This window comes from Vespula vulgaris, chromosome 18, assembly GCF_905475345.1.
Source record: "Vespula vulgaris chromosome 18, iyVesVulg1.1, whole genome shotgun sequence".
NCBI lineage: Eukaryota > Metazoa > Arthropoda > Insecta > Hymenoptera > Vespidae > Vespula > Vespula vulgaris.
In genome coordinates this window covers 1,559,335-1,582,500 of record NC_066603.1, presented here as the reverse complement: position 1 = coordinate 1,582,500, position 23,166 = coordinate 1,559,335, and the positions used below count along the sequence as shown (strand labels likewise).

The following is a 23,166-nucleotide window of genomic DNA, read 5'->3' as shown; positions in this document are numbered from 1 at the left end:
AAGGGAACAAGGGTCTTTAAAAAAACTGTGTCACACGTCAGAAACCATACGGCAAAAAAAATAAAAAAGAAAACTACACTCGATGATTCTTTTCTCTTGCGTTGTAACGAGATCAGAAAATTTGACGTGCTACATGAAAGCCGGTCTCGGTATGGCTTTCTTCGGTATGTGATTTCGAGGAAGAAAGAAGAAAGAAAAAAGATAAAGGGTGAGGTTAAAGAGTAGGGCGTGGGGGTAGAAAGGTAAGGTTACTTAGGAGGTTAAAAAGTAGGGGAAGTAAAGAAGAAGAAGACAAGAGAAGGAGGATGGTCGTCTTTGCTGCTTCGTATTTTACGCATTGTCGTAAGCTCTGCAGATATACATACATACAGGTGTATAATGCGCTAAGAGCGATGCGGAACACACATGTACATATACACGTTCAATCTAATTGGACGAGTTTTCTTTATATTCCTCGACGTCTGTGAGGTGGGTTGCGTCGTCCTATTATATGATGTATGTATATACATGTATATATGTACATATCTATATTATATGTAAACGACAAAAATCAATGGGGAACTGTACGTAAAAAATAAACAGAGAGGATAATCTCGGTACTAAATATCACTTGCGGTTGCGGAAGATTAGCTTTGCCTTTAGAAGAAAAGTTTTCGAAAAGTTTCGGTGTCTATCTCTCCCCCTGCATTGAGCGTGCGCAGGAATAGACGCGCAATGCGGCACGCGATAGAGTAGGATAGTCGGATTCATAATCGCTTTAGAAAGGAACAGAAAGAGTTGGATTCATAATCGCTTTAGAAAGAAACGGAATGAGTGCATCGGAGAGCGAAGGGTATGCGAAAAGAAGGGGGAGGTTATGAGGAAGGGCAGGACAGTTGGAGCGAGAAAGAAACAAAGCATGACACAGTGGTGGGGATAAAACAGAGAGAGAGAGAGAGAGAGAGAGAGAGAGAGAGAGAGAGAGACAGACAGACATCGAAGAAGAAGGAGGGAGAAGCACATGTGAATGAGAAAGAGAAAGAGAGAGAGAGAGAGGGAAGAACAAAATGCCAAATTGACCGACTGATTAATTTACTGATGCATCAACCGATGCAACCGATTGATGCATCGGAACGTTTCTTTAATGATTATTCTTAACGCGTTCTTATTTGTCCCATTCTTTTTGAATTTTTATCATCCTTTTGACGATACTTCTTCTCTTTAACGCCCTTCCTTATTCATAGATTCGACAATTTTATATTTCTTCTTTTGAGAAACGTATCATTGCGCGTAACAATATTGTGATGTAACAAGAACGACGCAATGATCGTGTAACGTGAGACTATGTACAGGCATTGTGTTTACTATGGATAAATTAATATTTTTTCTCTACTATTTTTAGAGATATATGTATGTTATCTTCGTCGGTTCTTTTGCAATTGAAATATATTACATCTATGAGTGTGTATGTCGAATGTGTAAGATGAATTTTTTGCGAGAGGGTTATGTTAAAGATCTTACGAAAATACATCGAGAGATCTAACCTTTGTAGACTTTTTCGTTTATGTTCTATCAAGATTTTCTTTTCTTTAAGAAAAATTTAAAGAGATTTGTGTATATATTATTTTTTAATAAAAAAATTTTTATTGTTGAAAATTCACGATCCTTTTTTCTTCTTTTTTTTTTAATCCTACTTTTTTTCCGATTGGCATTCTGTATTACGTATACTTACGCAATCATTACTTTACCGAAGCGGAACAATTCCATTACTTGAATTTCCATTATAAAAATTGCAAATGCATTTAATATGTCGTCCTATAGAGAAACATATTAATCGTACGCGTTAAGAGAATAGTAAGAAAAAAAAACAAAGACGATGATGCGTCGTACGAAAGAAGACACACCTGCATTCTCGTCCTTTTCTATCGATCATATCCATATAAGAAGTAACATGCATATGTATGTACGTATACCCTAAGGAGAGACTAAAAAATTCAACAGAAAAAATGAGCGTATGTATTTTCAGAGTTTATATCACGAGTTTTTTCTATCTCGAAATAATACGTAAGCTATTTGATAATTTGGATAATGCATGAAGTACGAGGAGATGACGTTCATCTTGCGAAACTGTCACGCTAAGATACTCCCTAAGCGCGGTGGAGTGTGGGGTGAGGTAGGGTGGGGGGGATCCAATCGATAGGGGGTTCGCTGCATTATCGACGCGAAGAATTCTGTCAAAGCGTGCGACCCAAGAAAAAAGGACCAAGTAAAAGTTATAATATATCATTATCATTCTAACGTAATCATTCGCAAATTTTTCAGGGCCTCGGTAAAATCAAATTAATCAAATTCTATTTAATCTTTTTTATATAATGAGAGGAATGATTTAAATTAAATATCTCATTGAATACCTTCAATTATCTCTCCCATAAAGTTATTTAATTAACGATTAACTGCGTGATATTAACGTATTAATTTTATATCAGAAATTTTTAATTTAATTATCGAATACGTGAACATGCAGAAAAATGTAATTATCGGTATAGATAAATTGTTGCGATATACTGTAGTGCACTCTATATTGGAAATACGCACCTTCCGCTGAACTATCGTATTGGAGACCTTGGCCCGTATTCTCCTAGTGCCTTACTTTTAGTATTAAAGTGCGCAATATATAGCACGATTTAGATGACGGTACGATTGTGTCCTTTCTTGCATCTCTTCTTACATGTAAATACATTAAAAGATTCCTTCGATATAAAATGTTCATACGATTTTTTGTATCAAAAATTTCTATAATTTCTTCACTACATTTTACGTTTTATTTACCATATATCTTCGATGATTAGTTCATGTACCTTGCGGTAATACTGTGCCTGCTGCACCCTGGATTTGACGCATCATTGAATAAATTGAGCATAGACGTATTTGGGACATTGTCGTTGACTTGCTTCAACGTAGACACATCTCAATACTGACCTAGGTTCACACAGCTAACATACCTGCTGTTTGTTGCTATTACAAAATATATTGTACGATTATTATTTTTCTAAAAAAATCATATAAAATTTTAGAAAAAAAAACAAATGAAAGATTTTGTCAATTTAACTTTGAAAGGGGTTTGAATAAAAAAAAAATTTCTTATTAAATAAACATTTTAGTCGGTATTGATTTATGGATTGAAATGATGGTTGTATGGTTCAATGTTTTAAAAAGTAAGATTAGGGCTGTCGAGTAATAACAATAATGTAGTAATAACGGTACATTAATATTACATCAAGAGATATATATATATATAGTATATGTAACTATATATATATATAAATATATACAGAGTTTAACCTAACATTTTGACATTTACATATATTTATGATTCTCATTTATACTTTTAACGTAAATATAAACAAAGTAAAAAAGATGTTAACGTTTGACAAAGCAAATATAGCGATCTCTCCTCTTCCAGCTGAAATCATTTTAACTTAACATAATAGCATAATCACAATGTACACTCTACATTCACATATTGAATCTACGACAATAATGTGAGTGCGACACTATCAATTTTATGATACCTGCTTTCTTTCTAACAATTTCCACAGTTTCAAAAACTTAGAACAGAATTATCGCAGTCTATGATATATATATATATATGTTTGGACTATACAAGATTATATAACAAAAGTATAACTTGTATTATTCTATCAGTCACTTGCACAATTTAAATTAGAATTATGATCAAGCTGAGGTGCTACTGTAAACATGCTTGGACCTTCTCAATCCATTCTTGTGCAGTTGTTGCATCACCAGCACAAAAATTGTATGTCCTTCGATTTGTACGGAGCTAAAAATATGAAGAAACATTTGAGATATCATGTAATATATAAGAGGAATGTTATTTGTATGTTTTACATCAAAAAATGATTTGTCATCTGTTTTCTTTGGCGGCCCTGGCATTGGTGCAGCTGGAGTAACAGATACAACTTCTGCCAAATCTGTAATATTAATACATTTGTATAAATTGAATAAAACTTAATAATTATCTATAAATTTTATTAAGAATTTTATGTAAATATCAAATACCTATATATCCTTTACAATGAGAATCTTCCATTGCATCGTAATACCTTAACTGATGCTTGATAGAATCTAGCACAAACCACCTTTGCTTCCAACCTTTCAATAAAGCACCTCGCTTATAAAGATATCCTTCGTGAGTTCTATTTTCTGCAACGTTACTGGAGAATTGTTCATAATATTGTTGCGAAGATGTTTGTATTGTAGTTACACCTGTAAATATAAATACATATATTGGTATTTTATGAAATATGTATTTAAATAAATCATTGTAATTCAAGAAAATGATCTTACTTGAATTAACACTTCCATTATCTCCACCACTTCGTGTAAGAGTATGAGTCTGTAAATTATCAGTTACTGCTTTGTATTTTGTGCAATTTTTTGGCACTGCATCTGCACACTTATCGTGACAAACGTGACCGCAATCAACGCATCGCAAACCAGCTTTTACGGGTCCCCATAACACACCAGAGCATGCATCGCAATGAGTTGGTGTAGCCGAATCTAATCTGTCAAACCTTTGAAAAGGAATGTTAGGATAAAAAATTATAAAATATTTTAACTCGTTGAATAAAATCTGGTTGTATAATTACCTGTGTGGATGTGCATAAACAGAACCTTCGTTTCCAGCTGTATTTCCACCAGCTAATTTTCCTCTTAATAAAAGTTCGAAAGTGGAACGCTTATGTATTAATCTACCATGATATCTTACAAGCGCTGTACTAAATGATGCATGTCGCTAAAAAAAATGATAAAACAAATTTATATAAATTACAATATTTATAACAATTTAAAAAAACCTATCTTTGGTAATACATACAGCTAATGAATCTGTATTAGGTAATTCAAGTTTATCCCAAAGAACTTTCCATTTCTGGGGTAAATGTCCTAATTCGGTTTCTAATTTATGAATTTCTTCCAAAAGATGTGCAAATTGATCAGGTACCATAGCACTAACTCCATCATACCTAAAATATATATAAAATATGTTAGAAATATGAATGTTTAAGTTTTGTTTAAATATTTACCCTTGTGTGACTACTTTTCGATTACTCTTCACAATACCATCAGCAGCTTCTGCTTCTTCTTCTTGTTGAGAATCTTGTTGCAATACTTCTAAATCATAAGCTGGCCCATGGGCCAGCTCTTCTTCTAAATAATATTGCCAAATATCAAGATTTGGTAAATGTGAAACAGGTCTCAGAACGTAATGTTCAGTATTTGGTGAATACATAAAATTGTAAAATAAAGGACATCTTGCGTGTTGTCTTTCGATATAGTCAAATATACTCTGGCCTAAATTACAACCAGTACTCGTTCCAACTAATCTACCACCAGGATAAATCGTTTCATCGTCGCTACCTGTGTCTACACCTTTGTGATGGCTCGTCAAAGAACCTCTCTTATCTTCAACAGCAGCAATACCACACTCCACTCTATCAAATTCACAATCTAACAAAAATGTGCGGAATCGACAAGATACTGAATGATATGCCAAAAATCTGAGATAATAATCATTGAATTCAAATGCCAATGGAAATTGCTTTTGAATTTGATGTATTATATCAAGAAATTGAAGAAAAGTGGGTGTGAAATTTGTTGTTTGTGAATTTGCAGCAAGATTACTCCTATGGCCAAATCTATGACCAAAACCAAGCCATTCCTTTTCGATCAAAGTTCGAAAACCATCAATAGTTCTATAATGTGGATCAAGGCAAACTTGAGCAACGGAACAAACAGTTGCTGTTGTATCCCAACCATCTTCTAAACAAACTGCGACTGATGAACCTTGTACATCCATCAGATCTATTACAGCTCCAGATAATTGCATTAAATTTTGTAATTGTTGTAACCATTCCGAACTTTCAATTAATCTAGAAAAAATGATTCATCAATAAAAATATACATAAATATTTTCTAAATCGAATATTTAGGACAGTAGACTTACTTGTAAAAACTTTGATCAGGTTCGACATTTGGAGAACTTGGAACACATGCTCGCATAAGTTTTTTGAATGCAGCTTTAGTATGCCTTACATCAAAATATTCTACTGGTATAAAATCAGTTTTAGGAGTTGATTCAGTTTTAACACCCTTTTATAAAAAACAAATATATTTAGTTGTATCAAAATAAACTCTATCTAATTAGCAAGGTTTTTTTCTCTTTATTTAATTACCTTCATGTGAGATTTTTCTCCAAGAATATAGAGAGCCGCACGTTGAAAGGTATGAACACATTCTGTTCCACTATCTGAGTCAGCAGAATGTCTCACTGTACCACGTTGATGAACAGAGGTTAATGAAGCTTGAGAATTATGTCTTTTATCTTTAAGTGAGCCCCAGCGTCCAAAATTTTTTGCTCCTTTACCACCTGATGATCTTAAGTTATTAAGATAAGGATAAGCTATATTATTATTTTCTGTATAAATAATATGTAATGATGTTACTATAAAAAAGAACATACCCTAATGTACCTATAGCTTTATTGAATGGGTTTCGCCTAGTTTGTTCAGGAGTGGCATTACGATCCTCTGCAGCTAATAATAGTGAATCTATGCTAAGAGAGGAATCGGACATGCCCCATGCTGAACCTTGACGCAATACAGATAATGGAGTAGCAGCTACAAGAGCCATAAGATATTTTTCTTGTTCCAAGGAAGACGTTGTTTCAGATGAAGTTGCTACAATTATAACATACTCATTTACAATGGACATATTTAATTTGATATATAATTTGTAATTAATTGAATTATACCTTTTAGATTAGCAGCAGATGTTGGATGAGCCTTTAACATCCCCATGACACCTTTACCATGATAACCGGCACCTCTAACAAGAAGTGCTTTCGTTCTTGGATGCCTCCAAGTAATAACGGGAACTCTACTATGTCGATAAAGCCGACAAAACCTTCGAATACTTTCATCCGATACAGATGTAGGAACTATGAGAAGAGCTGGATAACTTCTGCAAATCATATATGCACAATTCACAGAAGATAATCGAAAAGGCTCGTTTCGTCGATTACTATATGGTCCATTAGCATATAGACCCAATCGGTACCAATCCCTGACATAACTGCGTTCAGAAAGACGTTCCAAAGTCTTTGCATCGGTTGGAGGCTGACTTACAATTCCTGGTATTTCATAATCGTCAACTGCAGATATTAAATCGAAATAATTTAATAAGTATAATTATTTCGCAAGTAATTCAATTTCAAAACTTACTGCTGAGATCATCATCATGACTTAAGTCATTATTATCAGTGACTGGTAAGCTCATTCGTCCAGGCAATGTCATGTACTTATTGTTGGTCATTAAATTCATATTTGGTAAAACATATTTTTGCCTTTTGGATGATTGTTTTGGTTTAAAACCAGCTTTTCTTGCTGTCTTCAAGAGGGTCTTTTTGGCAAAACCTCTGTAAAATAAATATGAATGTGAGGAAGAAAAGGAAGGAAAAAAAAACCTTACTAATAAAAACAATAAGTTCTGATTATCTGTTATACTTACTTCAGTGTAGCATTTTTTTCCTTTCCTTTATGATGGGCAGTCTGTGTAACTAATGCTTGACCATTAAATGCAAAATGATGAAATATATGTGGCGGGTACCGTGCTTTGTGAACTAATTTTCTTAATGTCTCAATGTTTTCTGGCGTTACTTCTTCGTCGAATGCCAATTTTATTAATTGAAATGTACACGAACGTAATTGTAGTCCTTCTTGAAGACACTGATCTAAATGTGCCAAGTGCTGTACAGCAACACGCTTTTCCTTAGTTAATGATGTAACAGGAAAAGCTCTAACTACTAGTTGCTCACAAGCTATTAAAAATACCAATAAAAATGAATAATGGTAAACTAATTTTTTATATAATTGCGACAAGAATAAAAATTAAATATAATTACCAAATGGGTCACAGGGTATTCCCTTGAATACTATTCTATAATTCGTAAGGAAAATAGCTCCTTCTGCTGGTAATAATGGTGGTATTTTGGGAAGGCCTGCAGAACTTTCCTCTCTACCATCTGGTAGAAGATATACACGCAAACCATCCATTATGACTTCCTCACCAGGTAACATATTGGGTGTTAAGATTTTAGGCTGCAAAAAAGATATAATTTTTATATTTGATTTTTTTTTATCCTAATTATTTTTGTGAACATATATCATACCTTCTGTATTGGTGGTAATCTCTTGCTTTCTCTATGTACAGCCTCAAGAGTTTCAATATGCATGTGAACAACACCAGGAACCATTTGATGAAGACACCTTACGTGTTCGGCGCTAACACCTCCTTCGGTACAAACACGGTCTACAAATCGTGAAACCATGCGTATAACAGCACTACCAGTTTCACCAGGATCAGTTTCCTCGAATCCAGATTCTGCATCACCACTATCACTTGCCACACTTTTTTCCCGAAAAAAAAGATTTATTATTTACAAATATTTCTTAATAAAAAAATGAATATACATATATAAAAATTTACCTATTTGTAATGCTGTTACTAGCCCTTTCATCGTCATAAACATTATCTTGACGATGAGTTTTTGCACCAATATCCAGAGGAACTAGTAAGTATACCATTCTGTTGGCATAATGAATGGTTTGACTATACATAGTACTTTCTTCACTTGCTATAAGTTCTTTTTGCTTTTCTGGATCAATAGTTGGCCAAATTCTCATTTGTTCAGCAGCTATTTCTAAAGCTGAGGGTTCCTGAGTTTGATATATGGAATAACGATCACGAAATGGAAATTCCTTATTTTCTCGTGGACTGATAGGATTTAATATGCCGTCATTTGCAAGTCTTGGTGGAGAATTATCACCAGGTAGATATAAACGTTTTATATCTTTCTGTACATCCAGATAGAAAGCATCTTCCCAAAACTGTTGATTTTGCCACACAGGATGCTCTTGAATGCAAGTGTATGCAAATTGTATAACACCTGTACAAAGTTTCCTACAAAATGCTGTTGCAAGAGGAAGAAGAGCAGCAGCTACACCGTGTTCATCCATTGAGGAATCATCTTGTAATGCACAATTCATTAAACGCACTACTAAATCAAATTGTTGATGTTCCAGCATGGCCTTGTTACCAACAACATGCTGAGATAATTCCATACAGAGAGCTAATCGAGCAGCTTTGCTTTTTAAAGCTCTTAAAACTGCTGGGAAAGTTTTACGAGCGTCTGATATTTTATTTTCGAATATACAATTTATACAATTACGCAACACTTCTAATCTGCGTGCTGAGTTGCTCACCAAATGTCTAGTATCATGAACAAATGAAATATGTGGGCCTATAGGTACAATACGTGGTTGAATTGGTCTTAGTGATGTTAATCTGAATGATATAAAGACAAACTATGTATTATTGGTATAAAATGATGTAATATATTATAAAATAAAAGAATATACAAACCTAACATTTAAATTGTTTTTGGCAAGACCTTCATCTATAATTGCTTGTACTTGCTCTGGATTGACACGAGGTAAAAGAGGTTGATGAATTCTTGCAAAGGCTCCTTCTGGTGGCTTTAAGATCTTTTGTACATATGGTTGAGGATTAGGATTTTCATTCGTATATAATTGTTGTGCAAGTTCTTGAATATGTGTTAAAACAAGTCCTTGAATAGAAAAACAAAATCTTAATGTTTAGAATAAATGTAATATAAATCGAATTAAGAAGTTATTAATACTGACTATGATCTTGTACTTCCTGTTTTAACTGATCACTTAAGCTGCTATATAATTCATCCCATACATCACAAGGTCTCCATGGTGGACCTCTTTCTGCGATAAAAGATGTAAAAAACATACAATCTAAAACTCTTGTCGTGAAGTCACAATCTGTTAAACCACGTTCTCCCAAAAAAGCAGCCTAAAAATAAAAAAAAAATAAAAAAAAAACAAAATTATAATCTACACAAATATAGCATAAGAAAAGAATGTATGATAATAATTACCTTGTGAAAAGTAATAACTGGTTTTGGATGAATTCGTATTAATGTAAGACAACTACGATAACCTTGTAGCAATTGAGCAAATGTTCTCATGAAAACTGCTCTTAATTCTTTATCTAACATTGGAGGATGTGGGGCTCTTGTAGCAAGAGGAGGAAATGCATAATCTGCACATGCTAATTCTGGTTGTAAAACAAGAGATAATGCATCTTGTGTTTGTGAAAGAAGAGGTTCTGGGAGTAGAGAAAGTGATACTCCATCAGGAACCATTATAGATCCACCATCTAAGTCAGCTACTATCACATCCATCTGTTCAAAAGAATTATGTATTTCTATAGATAATATTAAATAAATATTATTTTTAAATTTTTATTTAAATTTTTCTTACAAGTTCTGCAACTTCGTGCTTGAGTGAACTATGTACACCCATTATAAATGGCGTGGGTGTACTGAGTACTTCGACTAGAGCCGCAGGTAAAAGAGGAATGTAAACATGTGTGTATCTAAATGGATACATCAATGCAGTTAGAGCACGACACCCTTCAGTTAATCTAGAATAGCTTGCAGAATGAAAGAGTATCTTATGCTCTGTCATAACTGCACAAAATAACACTAGTACATTGCGAATACCTAAGAAAAAAATTTTATATTTAAGATAAAAAATATTTAATCACACTCATACACAGATGAAACAATGATTTCAATTACTAGCTTCTTCTTACCTAATTGTTGAAATAAAAGATTTACACTAGTATGAGTTATTGGAAGTGAAGGACTAATTGGTGGTTGAAGAGCCTGACGATCACTTGCTCCAATACTGAACCGTACTTGAGGTCCTCCTGCTGGTGGTACTTGTATACATCCTAATATGTTTCCTACTAATGTTTCTAATGGTATTCCAAGATTTTCTACATATACTGTGTAAATAATGCCAAGACAGTTCTAAGAAAAAAATATTTTGTATCATTACTAGATATTATCTTTCTTTTCCTTCAAGAAATAAATACAATCAATTCTGATGTCTGATATTTTACATACCCTAAAAGTTTCAATATAATCTAGTCTGGAGACCAGCACCAGACATTTAGGAGCATACATGATGCTATGATGTGCAATAGAGGGCATTGATCTAACCAAAGAACGGCTATCATTATCAACAGGTTCTTCTTCTTCATCTACCGGTTTACTTGGCATTATTGAAACTGTCTCATTGAAACACATACAAGCGCAATAATGACGGTTTGCATCGATATCTGTTAATATCGATACAAAAAAACGTGGTTCTTGCCTTTCTGTTGATAAAGCCCATCCTTGAGGTTGACAAAACTATAAAATAACAGCTATTAATTGTAAAGCCCTAGAGAAACCCATGAATAATAAGTCTTACCCATTCTATGCCCTCAATGAATGGTGTATCAGACCAATCTTTTTCTGGAAATCTTTGTATGATGATCCCACTACTAATACCACCCCCTATAATATTATAATATCATTACTGTATTCTTTCTAAACCATTAAATAAACAAATATAACGATATCTTACTTTCTTTCTCATGATCATAGCCCACTACTACAAAGTAGTCGGCTAGACGAGACATTTCGGTATATTCGTGGGATTGAGTGGGGGTGATAGGACCCAACATCCCACGTAGTGTTTAATACACGTGATTTCATGGACTATATCCTTGTTAATAGCAACCAATATATCTTAACAACAAATAACAACTTTTCATTTGAAAATATATCAAAACAAAAAGTTCCACAAACATGACACAGACACTTCACAATTCATGATGTTTTCTTCGAATGTTAGTAAAAAATAGTTTCTTTGTTGATCTATAGTATATGATTTTATTGTTAAAAAATTATTTAAAAAGCGATTCACGTTTGAGCAGAGTAAGTTCAATGTCCATTGATTTTTCACAAAAACGCGCGAAACATACTAACTAAAGATAACTTCTTAAATATCCCATGAACGAATAAATATTTTATTCAATGTTACACGCACATTATATTTTATTCGGTTTATAAATCACGATATGATGCCACACCCCGAAGTATTAATCCATAACCTTCCAAACTCAAGCGCCACATTGAGTGTTTGTTGAACCGCGTATGAATGTTGAACGCACCAAAATCATATATACAAGGAAGAAGGAACGTTTCTGTCAAATCTCTACTTGGTTTTTCATTTTTTATGCTTCCTTTCTTCTCTTATGTCTTTCATCTTCTTCTTAAAAAAATGTAGTTTACGATTGGTGGATTTAAACCTATTTAAAATATATCTACCAATGAACGTTGAGTATATAAAATAGTAAACATTTTAAGAGTAATTATTTTATTATTGTTATTTGTATTATATGTACTAGATTATAATTATTCAAAGTTATAGATTTTTTATTTATTACTAATATATGAAGTAAGAATATATAAACCTTACTAAGTTTTCATGAAAACTTATTTTGTACTTTTCCTGACTTTGTATATAAACCATGCAATGTGTGTTCACCTATACAAAGTATATATCCTACCGCTACGTTAGTACATTGAAACATGTGATTATAATATTTCTAATAATTTATATTAATATTTAAATAAGAAAGTATATTAATATGTTTGTGAAAATAACTTGAATTAATGTTACATTGATGTATTAATTGATTCTATCACTTATTGACAAGATTCTTTCATTTTTGCATCAAATCGTTTGAAAAACATATTTTAAAAATAAGCCTTGGAATAATATATGCATAAATATATAAAAACAATATTTTTGTGAAGCACAAAAAATATAATACAGGTATAAAAAATGAGTAATATATTTTAACTAGATAGAGAGTAAAGAACTTGCATATTAATCTTCTATGTTTTTGGATTTTTATACAGCATTTTGTAACAAATGGATTTTTTTAAGTCATTCATAAAATATGATCTTGATGCAAAAGTGGGATTTGTAATTTGTACCATTGCTGGTTATTGTTTATATAAATTAATAATGAATCAGATATCTAAAAAATCTGTATCAGATGATGATTGTATTGTAAGTATATTAAATGATTATTTGTTAAAATGAAAGAAGTTTAATAAGTTATCTAAAATATAAAATTTTTTTATTACTTAGGCATATAAAGAGTTAAATGATAATCAAGATTGTAAATTAGTATTAGTTGTAAGAAATGATTTAAAAATGGGTAAAGGAAAAATTGTAGCCCAATGTGCACATGCAGCTGTAGCAGCGTATAGAATTGCTCTAAAGTACCCTCCTATTCTAAAAGCTTGGGAAAATTCTGGTCAAGTAAAAGTTACTGTCAAGGTATTGTTGTTTGTAATTAGACACAATTATAATTTTTAATGTAACTTTTTAACTAAAAAATTACTAGTATATAAAAGGAAAACAACTTTTTGCATGTCTATATAATGATATGCATCTATCTTGTAAATAGATTTATATAATTTGTTATACATCTTTTTACTCTCTAAAAAAAGAACACATATAGTTCTTATCAGACAGTATTCTTCAACATAATGTGAGTGTATAGTAAAGTATAATATAAATATAATATAACATAACAATATTTTCCCTTTATTATATTTTTTTCGGCACGAATACATGTCACAATAATATAATCTAATTCGCTAACCGAAAACATATAAATAGACACATTGTGTTATTTTTATACAATAATTATAAAAAGGTAGTTAATGAAAAAATAATGTTTAGGTGAATAATGAAGATGAACTAAGAGCAATAGCGAAAGCAGCCAGAGATGTTGGTCTAATAACAAATGTAATACAAGATGCAGGACGCACACAAGTAGCTCCAGGAAGTAGAACTGTATGTGGAGTGGGCCCTGGGCCAGCGCGATTGGTAAACTTAGTAACTGGGCATTTGAAACTTTATTAGCATCTTTTAAAAAAATTCTGTTTTTTTATTATTGAAATGAATTTGTATTAAAAAACATTCCTTTCCAATCTTTGGAAAGTTTGATTATTAATGATTTAAATAAATTTCTATAACAAAATTTATTTATGTAAAATACTGAAAAAAAACTAAAGCATAAAATAGCTTAACTCTTCCATAATACACAATCGTTGATCGAAAACAATTTTACTACACCAAAAAAAAAAAAAAGAAAAAAAAAACAATTGAATGGAATAATTCTAACTAAAAGAACAAAATTAAGATATATGCATTATATATAAATTACTGGGAAATGCAATACTGTATATTGGAGTATAAAACATGATGAATGAATCAAGGTGTTTAAATGAATAAATTCTTTTTAAAATAAAACGAGTATTGCATGTGAATTATCTTAATAAATCTTACTATAACTTTATATCTTTATATACTCTTAAGGATAATATAGTACATTTTTTGCATGCAACTACCAAAACAAAATTAGGTATCTAATTGATATGCTTATTTTGGATTATCTTGAACTTTTTGATATTATTTTAATAAAAACTTGACAATGTATCTCTGATTAAAATTAATATGTTCCATTCTTTGGTACCCAGTACTATTATCCAGGATTATTCTCTATCTCTCTTTCTCTTTCTCTCTCTCTCTCTCTCTCTCTCTCTCTCTCTCTCTCTCTCTCTCGCACATAGTACTCATAAATATAATATATAAATAAAAAAAAATTATACTGGAGGTGGTGGTGCTTTCCTATGAATTTTGTTAGAACTGGTAGCACTACACTGTGATTCAGCAATAGATCTACCATCAGCCTCATCCCTCCGACATAATTCTGTATCATTTTGTATCCAATTTTGAGTTTGATTGTGATTTGTCCGAGAAGTTTGAATTTCTTCTCTTTCAGGCACAGAACTCACTTCTTCTAATAATTTTGATAAAGATGGAGCCAAACCTAATCCTAAATTTCGTTCATGATATACTTCAGAAATAGTAGGCGTTAATTCACGTGTTAAACTCGTTAAAGATGTAGCTATATTTCTTAAATTTTGTGGATGTGTTTCTGTAGCCTGTGCAGAATCAGTTTGAGAACATATATCTTCATTAGATGTAGGATGTCGTGGTTTTCGTGGAGCATTAGATCCAACTTCTGTTCTAACACTTAATCGTTCTAATACCGTAGTTGGTAAAGGTGGCAACGGTTGTCGTCTTAAAACAGTAGCATGACCATTATCCCAATCAGTTACTGAACTACTTGAACTTGATCCTGGTCTTACATTTTGATCAGGATATAAATTTCTAATACGCGTTTGATGATTCAGATTAAGTGCTACTGGAGGACTAGGTGTAAAAGCTACATCTGATTCACCTATAACAAGTATGTGAAATTTGTAAGAATATAATGTAATAATAAGTAAATATAAATCAGAATTAATAATAATTTACCTCCACCACTTTGACATTGTTGACGAGATATAGTTATTGGAATATTTGGTGGTTCCATAGTTTTTCCATCTGGTTCTCCACGATGTCGTACATAACTTGCAAACGCTCCTCCTAATCTAGGTCGTTCTATAACATTTTTTTCGGTATTTGCAACTGATGCTAAGCTTTCCATCGAACTGCTAGAATCTATGCTAAGACTCTTTGGGGCCTCTTGTGTATCTGATATCAAAAAATTTCGTTAGATTTTTAACGTTAAATATCAAAATACAAATAACATAAGATTGTTACCAAATAAAGCAAGAAGTGCTTGCAAAGCAAATTGCACAGCTCTACGCGAAGCTTGTTTTCCTGTTCTTAAAGTAACTTCAGATTGGCCAACTTCCATAAGATCAAATCCTAAACTTGCAAACAATTCATGAGATCCAGGTGCTCTCCAAACTTGTACAGGTAAAGAGATTTCCTGTCCTTCAGTTGCACAACTAGCTCTTCTCATCGCAGCAATAACATCTTCTGCTGCTTCTGGGGCCTAAATATCACAGATATATTTATATTGTAATAAATAAGATATTTTATATTTATCAAGAAATTTTCTTTTTTACCTGCAAAAGCCTAGCTAGTGCATGTAATGATGATGGTCCTAATCCTAAAAGAGCTTGTAAGCTAGCACTACATCTTGTTAATCTTTCTTCAGGGTCACTTTGTGGGAAGAATACAGAAGATGGTATACCATTTCCAGCTGGCTCAAATCTGAACCCTACCGACATTAAAAGTTCTCGCCAACCAGCAGCCGTTCCTACTTTATTTTCAATACTACGTTGCGTCGTATACATGGCATTCTTTTGACCACGATGTATTCTTTGTAACGATTTTTCTACTAAATGAAGAGTGACGCGTAAAGCGTCTCGACTTTGTTCAGGTCCTCCACGTAATAATTCAGCTAGTGCTTGGCCCATAAGAGCTACCTTATTCGATAATCTTGCATCACCTCCAATAAGTAGCCATCCTGCCCAATTTGCTGGATGAGCAAAATGGCGTGTATGTTGTACAGTTTGCATTGCTTCAGCTAAAGCTCTTGATGCCCTAGCACCTTGTAACATGGCACTATAAAATGCTCGCAATAAAATGCTACCAGCTGTAGGAGGAACTGCCCACATGCCTATCAGTACACACTGTGCTCCAGCATTTAATAATGCTTTAGTAAGATTCTGTATCCCATCTGATGAAGGAGTCGTGTTTTCAGTACTGTTCCAACAATGACCACTGGATATTACCACTAATCTAGCAGATATTCGTAATTTTAAGATATCCGAAGAACTTAACAAGTAAGCTGGTTTTTCAGATCCTTCCTCACATTGATCAGAAGTAAGTGCTAAACTAGTAGAATTCCAAAAAACTGGTACAGTTAAATGTACACATTCTGCATCAGGTAAAGATCTTAAAACTGCTGATCTTGTAGCTTCCACACCTTAAAAATCGATCATATATATATATATATATATATATATGCATATGTGTATTCTTATTTTAATTAACTTTATTTTAAAGGAACAATTGTTTATTGTAAAGTACTCACCTATCAGAGCACGTGCTTCTAAAAGTTCCGCAACTATTTCAGATTCTGTTTCTGTAGAAGCTGCACTTTCTGGCCAGCCATATTCCTCTCTAACATCTTCTGGAAGAGTAGGGTTTCCTGCAACTAGAGCAGCCACAGTAGCACCACCTTCGGGCATAGGAGTTTTCGATCTTTTTTTAAGAGCTGCAAGCGATGGTACGACTAATAAAGAAAATCTTTCGCATAAATAATCTTCTCCTGGATTTGATTGTAAAGCTGGAAATGGTGCCAAGTAGAGAGACTTCTCGACCACCATAATAAGTTCCTTTCTAACAGGTGGCAGTAAATCTTCGAATGGTGCTAAGAGTAAATCATAAAGTAACTGAATCGGTAACGGTGACTGCCATGTAGGTCCTTTAACTCCTCGTCCCCAACGTGCGCTTCCAGCTCGTGAACTAACAGAGCCAACACTAAATAAACTACTTAAACTATAAGAACTCGCATTAAGATGATGCCCTCTCGTTGGTATTTTCGTCGACTCTTCTGCGAGTTCATTGGATTCGTCTAAAAGTGCTTCACGAGCTTGCAACACTTTCTGTTCTAAAGTCATACCATCGTCCAATGTTGTTGAATGAAACCTTAAAAGTCCTCGACCTGGAGCTAAACACCATGCATGAAGCTCATTACCCACTTCGCTAAAATTGTAAATTTATCTTATTTGAGACATTACTTTTTTTTTAACATTAGCAATATTAATATCTATTAATATTTATACCTATAATACAATATCATTCCTCTTTGTCTGTCAATAATTTCTGAATAATGAGCTGTATCATCCAAAGAATTAGTTCTGGATCGTCTAGATCTTTCTGCCCAATTTAATGCTTCCTCTGCTCTATTTAAACTAATCAATACTTTTTGTAACATTCTATACGTTTCCGTTAATAATTCGCTTTTGCTAGGTTGTCCACAAATGAAAGATGAAGATGATCCATCTAATGACTCTAAAAGATTTGCAGCTTTTTCCAAATGTTCCACAGAAGTTGTTGCTTCTCCAGCTTCCCAATGAACAAGACCAAGTCTATATTTTAACCTAGCTGCTTCTTCTCTCCTTCCTAAACCTTCAGATAAAGATAATCCTGATTGCAAATAACTTAAAGCCCTTGATAAATCACCACATAAATGATGTAATCTTCCCAAACTGGAAAACGCTGCTGCTCTGGCTAATTGATCTCCAGCCGCAGCAGCTAAACTTAATGATTGTTCTTGTAATCTTATAGCCTCCTCATATTGACCGAGTGCTTCCTGAGTCATAGCCAAATTTGCACAAGCTCTGGCTTGTAATCCAGCAGCGTTTAAGCCTTCAGCAATAGAAAGCTCTAACTGATGATGTCTTAATGCTGAATTAGGATCATCCATTAATAAATGAACAGCCCCTAATCCACTAGCAGCTTCAGCTTCAGCAGCTTTATCACCAAGACCTCTAGCAAGAGCAAGTTGATGTGACAAACAACTAACAGCTTGCTCATGATTTCCTAATGCTGCATGTACTCTACCTATAAGGTAAAAAAGAAGCTATACGTTAATTATTTCTAAGATCGTGCATAAATATTTTATTGAAATATTTCATTGAATATAATACAAACCTAAATCACCATAAGCTGCACCTCTTGCTTCTGGACTATCGACTTCGTGTGCAGTTACTAATCTTTTTTCAAAACAAACTAAAGCCTCTTGTAAATTTCCCGATGCTTCGCGAGCTCTTCCTAAACCTCTATATGCTCTTTCTTGATCTCTAATACTTTTTAATTTTATAGCCGCAGCTAATTGTTGTTCGTGACATTTAATAGCTTCTTCTGGATCTCCCAAGGCTTCATAACAATCACCTAAGTTTCCCAATGCTCTAGCTTTGTCAAGTAAAGATGTACCTGTAGTCAATGGTTCTAAAGTTGCTAATTGTTGTTCAAAATATCCAATTGCATCTTCGTAATGAGCCATATTTAATCTAGCTATTCCAAGGTTTCCTATAACATGTAAAAAAGTAATGTTATATCGAATCGTTAATCTTATTAACATTTTTTTTTTCTTCTTAAGTTATACCTAATGCTTGTGCTTCAACACCAGAATCTGCCAGTTCTTTTGCTCTTTCTAATTGTTCTTGATAGCACTTAACAGCATGTGTGTATTGACCTAATGCCATATGAACAGCACCTAAATTACCATGAGCTCTACATTCTCCTCGTAAATCACCAGCTTCTTGTCTTAATGTAAGTTCTTGTGTATGAAACCCAAGAGCTTTATCAAGGTTCTTTGTTGCTCTATGAGCTATTCCTAAAGCTCCATAAGCAGCTGCTTCTAAACTACGATCAGCCGCTTGTCGCGCTAAGTTTAATTGACGTTGATGCATTTTAATAGCTTCTTCTGCTTCGCCAAGGCGTAAAAGACAATCCCCAATATTTCCCAAAGCCCGAAATTTACCGGCTAAGTGTTTGGTCATATGGGCTATGGCTACATTTAAGTAGACAAATATTCAGTTTATCCTATAATATAGCATGGTGAAATGATCTTAAAATATAATCCAATAATGTATTCTTACCCAAATAATATTTTTGACATTCCAAGGCAGTATCCAAATTTTCTAAAGCTAAATGTGCTAATCCTAAATTACAATACGCTCTTCCCATTCCAGATTTATCTTGTAAATCTTTGGCTAAGGCCAAATCTTGATCGTAATATCTCACTGCCTCTCTATGGTTCCCTAAACAATAATGGGCATATCCTAAAAAATGGCATGCTTTAGCTTCTCCTTCTACATCATGTAATTCCTGAGACAACATAAGATAATGTTCATAATATGGAACTGCCTCTTCAAATCTTCCTCGTGATGATAAACAATTAGCAAGATTGAGTAGTGCACATGCTTCACCAGCTGTATCCTTCAATTCACGAGCTATTGCCAAGTGTGCTCTGTAATGTCTCAATGCAGCTTCATGGCCTTGTACTGCTTGATATGCTACTGCTAAATTTCCATGAGTGCTCGCCTCTGAACTACGATCATTGACCTACGAGAAATCATAATAGTTAGGTAAATATAGATTTAGTTTTAGTTTGTCATAAAAAGTATATCAATTATTGTCACGATATATTTAAAAATATTACCTCTTTACTTATGGTCAATTCTTGCTTATGATATTTAATAGCCTGTTCATAATATCCCAAAGCATTGTAAGCATTTCCAATATTTCCATAGGCCCTGCCCATACCAGCTCTGTCACCCAAAGCTCGGGCAATACCCAAATGTGCTTGATGTAACTTAAGTGCAGCATCATGCTCACCAAGTAACTGATAAACTATTCCTAGATTGCTGCATGCCCGACCTTCTGCTACTTTGTCTTTTGTTGCTAGCGCGACATCGAGTTGTCTCTGATGCCAAAGCTTGGCTTGAGCAAGATCGCCTACATTAGAATACATTTGAAAGAAATTACATAATAAAGTTCACTTCTCCATTGCTTTCCTCATTATGTTTCGTTCGGAAAAGTATTTCACCTGCACATCTTGCAGCATGACCCAGTCCTGCATAAGCTCTTGTTTCTATTGCCCTATCCCCTAGTTCCTGAGCTATTCTCAAAACATTTTCGTGATAAGCCATTGCTTGACCAAAATTTCTGCAATAGTGGTGCGATGATCCCAAGTTACTGAACGCCTTCGCCTCTTCCACGCGATCTCCTAAGCGTCTTGCTATTCGTAAATGCTGCGTATGACAGTCTACAGCACTTTCAAATTCTCCCATAGCTAGATAAACTGCTCCAACATTGCCAATTTCACGAGCTTCTTGGAGACGATCACCCATTTGTTTTACTAATTGCACACATTGTTTATGCGAAGCTAGTGCATTTGGAAGGTCACCAATAGCTGTATAAACATGACCTAGACTTGTCAATGCAGATGCTGCTGCTTGAGTATCTTTACATTTCATAGCCAAAACTAGTTGGTATCGATGTGCTGTTAAAGCTTCTTTATAACTGCCTTTACTAAAATAAGCAGATCCTAAGTTTCCATGTGCTCTGCATTCACCTTGTGTATCTCCTAGAGATCTGGCCACACCTAAAAACAATGTTTGTCAAATAAAAAGTAACTGAATAATAATATCTTTACATTTTTTAATTATCGAACTTACCCAAATCTTGTTGCATATAATTGATTGCTTTATCTAAAGAATTTAAGGCCCAATATGCACTAGATAAGGCAGAAAATACAGAACCCCTTAATTTTAAACTGCATGAACCAATTGTGAGTGCAGCTTCTAACACACCAGCAGCTGCTTTATATTGCCCTGCACCAAGAAGTTCTTGACCAACAACAGATATTACAACGAAAGAAGATTCATCTAATTTCATTGCACGCAATTGTTGAAATGTTGGTTCTAATGTTGGTCTTAAAGGAGATTTTAAGGAAGCTTCTACTAAACCAGATAACAGTTGACAATTGGAAGGATCATGAGCTAATCCAGTACTGAATGCTACAAGAGCTTCCCCGTGTCTGCCCAAACATTGTAGAGCAACACCTTGACGATAATATGCCTGAATATACAGAGAAATTATTAATTCCATTTATGCTGTAAATGCATAAATGGATATATGCATACCTTTGGCCATTGTGGACTAAGTTCTGTAGCCCTTACAGCATCTTGAAGGGCAAGGGCAAATAAACCCATTTTTAATCGTGCAGCTGATCTGTTAGAATATAATACATGACTGAGTGGATCCAAGGCCAAGGCTTCAGTATATAAAGTTGCAGCAAGTGCATAATCTCCATTTTGACATGCTGCATTGCTACGCCGTACAGTCTCTAGGAATAATGATCTGGATCCAGCGGCCAAGGCCGACGTACCTTCGGGCTCCACCTATAATAATATATTAAAGTAACTTAATAAAATAAATGTAATAAAGAATATAAAATAAGTATAATGAAAATATATAAATAAAATGTATAAAATAAAATTGTATTACATATGTTTATATTACCGGCTCTATAAATAAAGATATAATTAGATATCAAAGTAATGTCAAATGATATGCACAAATAATTTAAAATATAATTCATAATATTTATTATTTTTTAATGAAATATGCAAGGAAACATTTAAAATAGTTTAAACATATATTTAAATGAATATAATGAGATATTAATTAAATAAATGTATAAACAATTTTTATGATTTATTATATATTTAAAAATGTTATTAAATAACATTGATTCAATAAATATTTTGTGAAAATTTAATTAAGAGAAGAAAAGTAATTCTTTTAAAAAAAATTATGTAAGAAAACTAACATCATTACCTCAGAGATATCCCTATGAGACATTGCTTAAAACGAGCCGGGAACATCCTCCTGCATGGGCATTATCTGCCGCAAACGAGCTCCATTAGATAAGGCTTCGGGCTTTAATACGTAAGGCCCTTTCTAGTCTTTCTCGCACTTTTCTCTTCTTTCTCGTTTACATTCAACGTACGATTAATTTTTTTTCTTATTGCCTCTTTCTTTAATCGTAGTCGCGTATACTTCACTACTTCGTCTAGGTACCTGAAGTCTTCTTTTCTCTAGACTCGATAAATTGATCCGATTAATAAAAAAGAAGGGAGGAAGGCGTCTTAGGGGGGCACCCACTGCATTCCTTAGGCACAGCCATCTTGGAATGTGGGGGGTTCTCCCTTGGGCCCAGAGTGGGGCCGGCACTGTCTGCATCTATGCTCCCCTCCACTTTTTCGGACCCCTCTTCGTTACTTGTGTATACAGTTTACCAATACTTCATGTATGTGTGGCTGTGTTTTATGAATGTAAAATATAAGTCCCCATCTGTAAGAAGAGTGCGTAGAAAATTGGAATCGTACACACACATCTTTAATATGTAATATCATAATCTCCTTGCTACTTCTTTTTAACTTTTTTAGTAATCTCCACTGTGATTTTCTATATACTTTGAGCTTTTTTAATTATTAACCCAACAATTATTAAGTATAATCAAAATACAAAATGTTTTATCACATCTGTAAATGTACTTGTAGTAAACTGATTGAAGATTATTTTATATACATATAAAAAAAAAAAACAATAATTTGCAACAGATATATGAAAGATATATATATATATATATATATATATATATATATATATATATATATGAATGTTGACAATAATATATAAACAATTTTTTACACAACAGAAA

General features: G+C 33.4%; 3 protein-coding genes across 4 annotated transcripts; 1 reads left to right on the top strand and 2 right to left on the bottom strand.

The window, feature by feature from the left end:
- Positions 1 to 3,228: 3,228 nt before the first annotated feature.
- Positions 3,229 to 12,249, bottom strand: LOC127070505 (myotubularin-related protein 13). 2 transcript variants are annotated; one of them, XM_051008593.1, is made up of 24 exons: positions 11,565 to 12,249; positions 11,409 to 11,494; positions 11,060 to 11,347; positions 10,744 to 10,963; positions 10,410 to 10,651; positions 10,025 to 10,330; positions 9,762 to 9,939; positions 9,481 to 9,685; positions 8,545 to 9,402; positions 8,228 to 8,465; positions 7,961 to 8,156; positions 7,567 to 7,876; positions 7,281 to 7,474; positions 6,812 to 7,210; positions 6,521 to 6,737; positions 6,234 to 6,435; positions 6,005 to 6,150; positions 5,085 to 5,930; positions 4,877 to 5,024; positions 4,650 to 4,795; positions 4,348 to 4,574; positions 4,060 to 4,266; positions 3,889 to 3,971; positions 3,229 to 3,820 (listed from the first exon to the last, which is right to left on the bottom strand). In XM_051008593.1, the coding sequence occupies exons 1-24, from the start codon at positions 11,662 to 11,664 to the stop codon at positions 3,728 to 3,730; spliced, it is 6,135 nt and encodes a 2,044-aa protein (XP_050864550.1). In that variant the 5' UTR covers positions 11,665 to 12,249; the 3' UTR covers positions 3,229 to 3,727. The 2 variants fall into 2 exon arrangements, with proteins under 2 accessions (XP_050864550.1, XP_050864549.1); XM_051008592.1 differs by having other exon boundaries at positions 3,229 to 3,971.
- Positions 12,250 to 12,547: 298 nt separating this feature from the next.
- On the top strand, positions 12,548 to 14,167 carry LOC127070509 (peptidyl-tRNA hydrolase 2, mitochondrial-like). Its single transcript, XM_051008601.1, has 4 exons — positions 12,548 to 12,821; positions 12,908 to 13,061; positions 13,143 to 13,334; positions 13,743 to 14,167. The coding sequence occupies exons 2-4, from the start codon at positions 12,921 to 12,923 to the stop codon at positions 13,923 to 13,925; spliced, it is 516 nt and encodes a 171-aa protein (XP_050864558.1). The 5' UTR covers positions 12,548 to 12,821; positions 12,908 to 12,920; the 3' UTR covers positions 13,926 to 14,167.
- Positions 13,584 to 23,020, bottom strand: LOC127070506 (tetratricopeptide repeat protein 28). Its single transcript, XM_051008594.1, has 14 exons — positions 22,281 to 23,020; positions 21,584 to 21,841; positions 21,116 to 21,518; positions 20,485 to 21,042; positions 20,098 to 20,393; positions 19,535 to 20,000; positions 19,039 to 19,446; positions 18,585 to 18,962; positions 17,714 to 18,494; positions 16,960 to 17,633; positions 15,986 to 16,851; positions 15,675 to 15,912; positions 15,387 to 15,605; positions 13,584 to 15,309 (listed from the first exon to the last, which is right to left on the bottom strand). The coding sequence occupies exons 1-14, from the start codon at positions 22,302 to 22,304 to the stop codon at positions 14,669 to 14,671; spliced, it is 6,210 nt and encodes a 2,069-aa protein (XP_050864551.1). The 5' UTR covers positions 22,305 to 23,020; the 3' UTR covers positions 13,584 to 14,668.
- Positions 23,021 to 23,166: the final 146 nt, after the last annotated feature.

Coding starts and splice junctions, on each gene's coding strand:
- LOC127070505 (XM_051008592.1), bottom strand. CDS start 11,664: ATGTTGGGTCCTATCACCCCCACTCAATCCCACGAATATACCGAAATG. Junction 10,964..11,059: donor ATTATATTGAAACTTTTAGG/GTATGTAAAATA, acceptor TTTTTTTCTTAG/AACTGTCTTGGCATTATTTA. Junction 6,151..6,233: donor GAGAAAAATCTCACATGAAG/GTAATTAAATAA, acceptor TTTTTATAAAAG/GGTGTTAAAACTGAATCAAC.
- LOC127070509 (XM_051008601.1), top strand. CDS start 12,921: ATGGATTTTTTTAAGTCATTCATAAAATATGATCTTGATGCAAAAGTG. Junction 13,062..13,142: donor TATCAGATGATGATTGTATT/GTAAGTATATTA, acceptor TTTATTACTTAG/GCATATAAAGAGTTAAATGA. Junction 13,335..13,742: donor AAGTAAAAGTTACTGTCAAG/GTATTGTTGTTT, acceptor AATAATGTTTAG/GTGAATAATGAAGATGAACT.
- LOC127070506 (XM_051008594.1), bottom strand. CDS start 22,304: ATGTCTCATAGGGATATCTCTGAG. Junction 19,447..19,534: donor ATGTCAAAAATATTATTTGG/GTAAGAATACAT, acceptor ACTTAAATGTAG/CCATAGCCCATATGACCAAA. Junction 17,634..17,713: donor GGAATGATATTGTATTATAG/GTATAAATATTA, acceptor TTACAATTTTAG/CGAAGTGGGTAATGAGCTTC.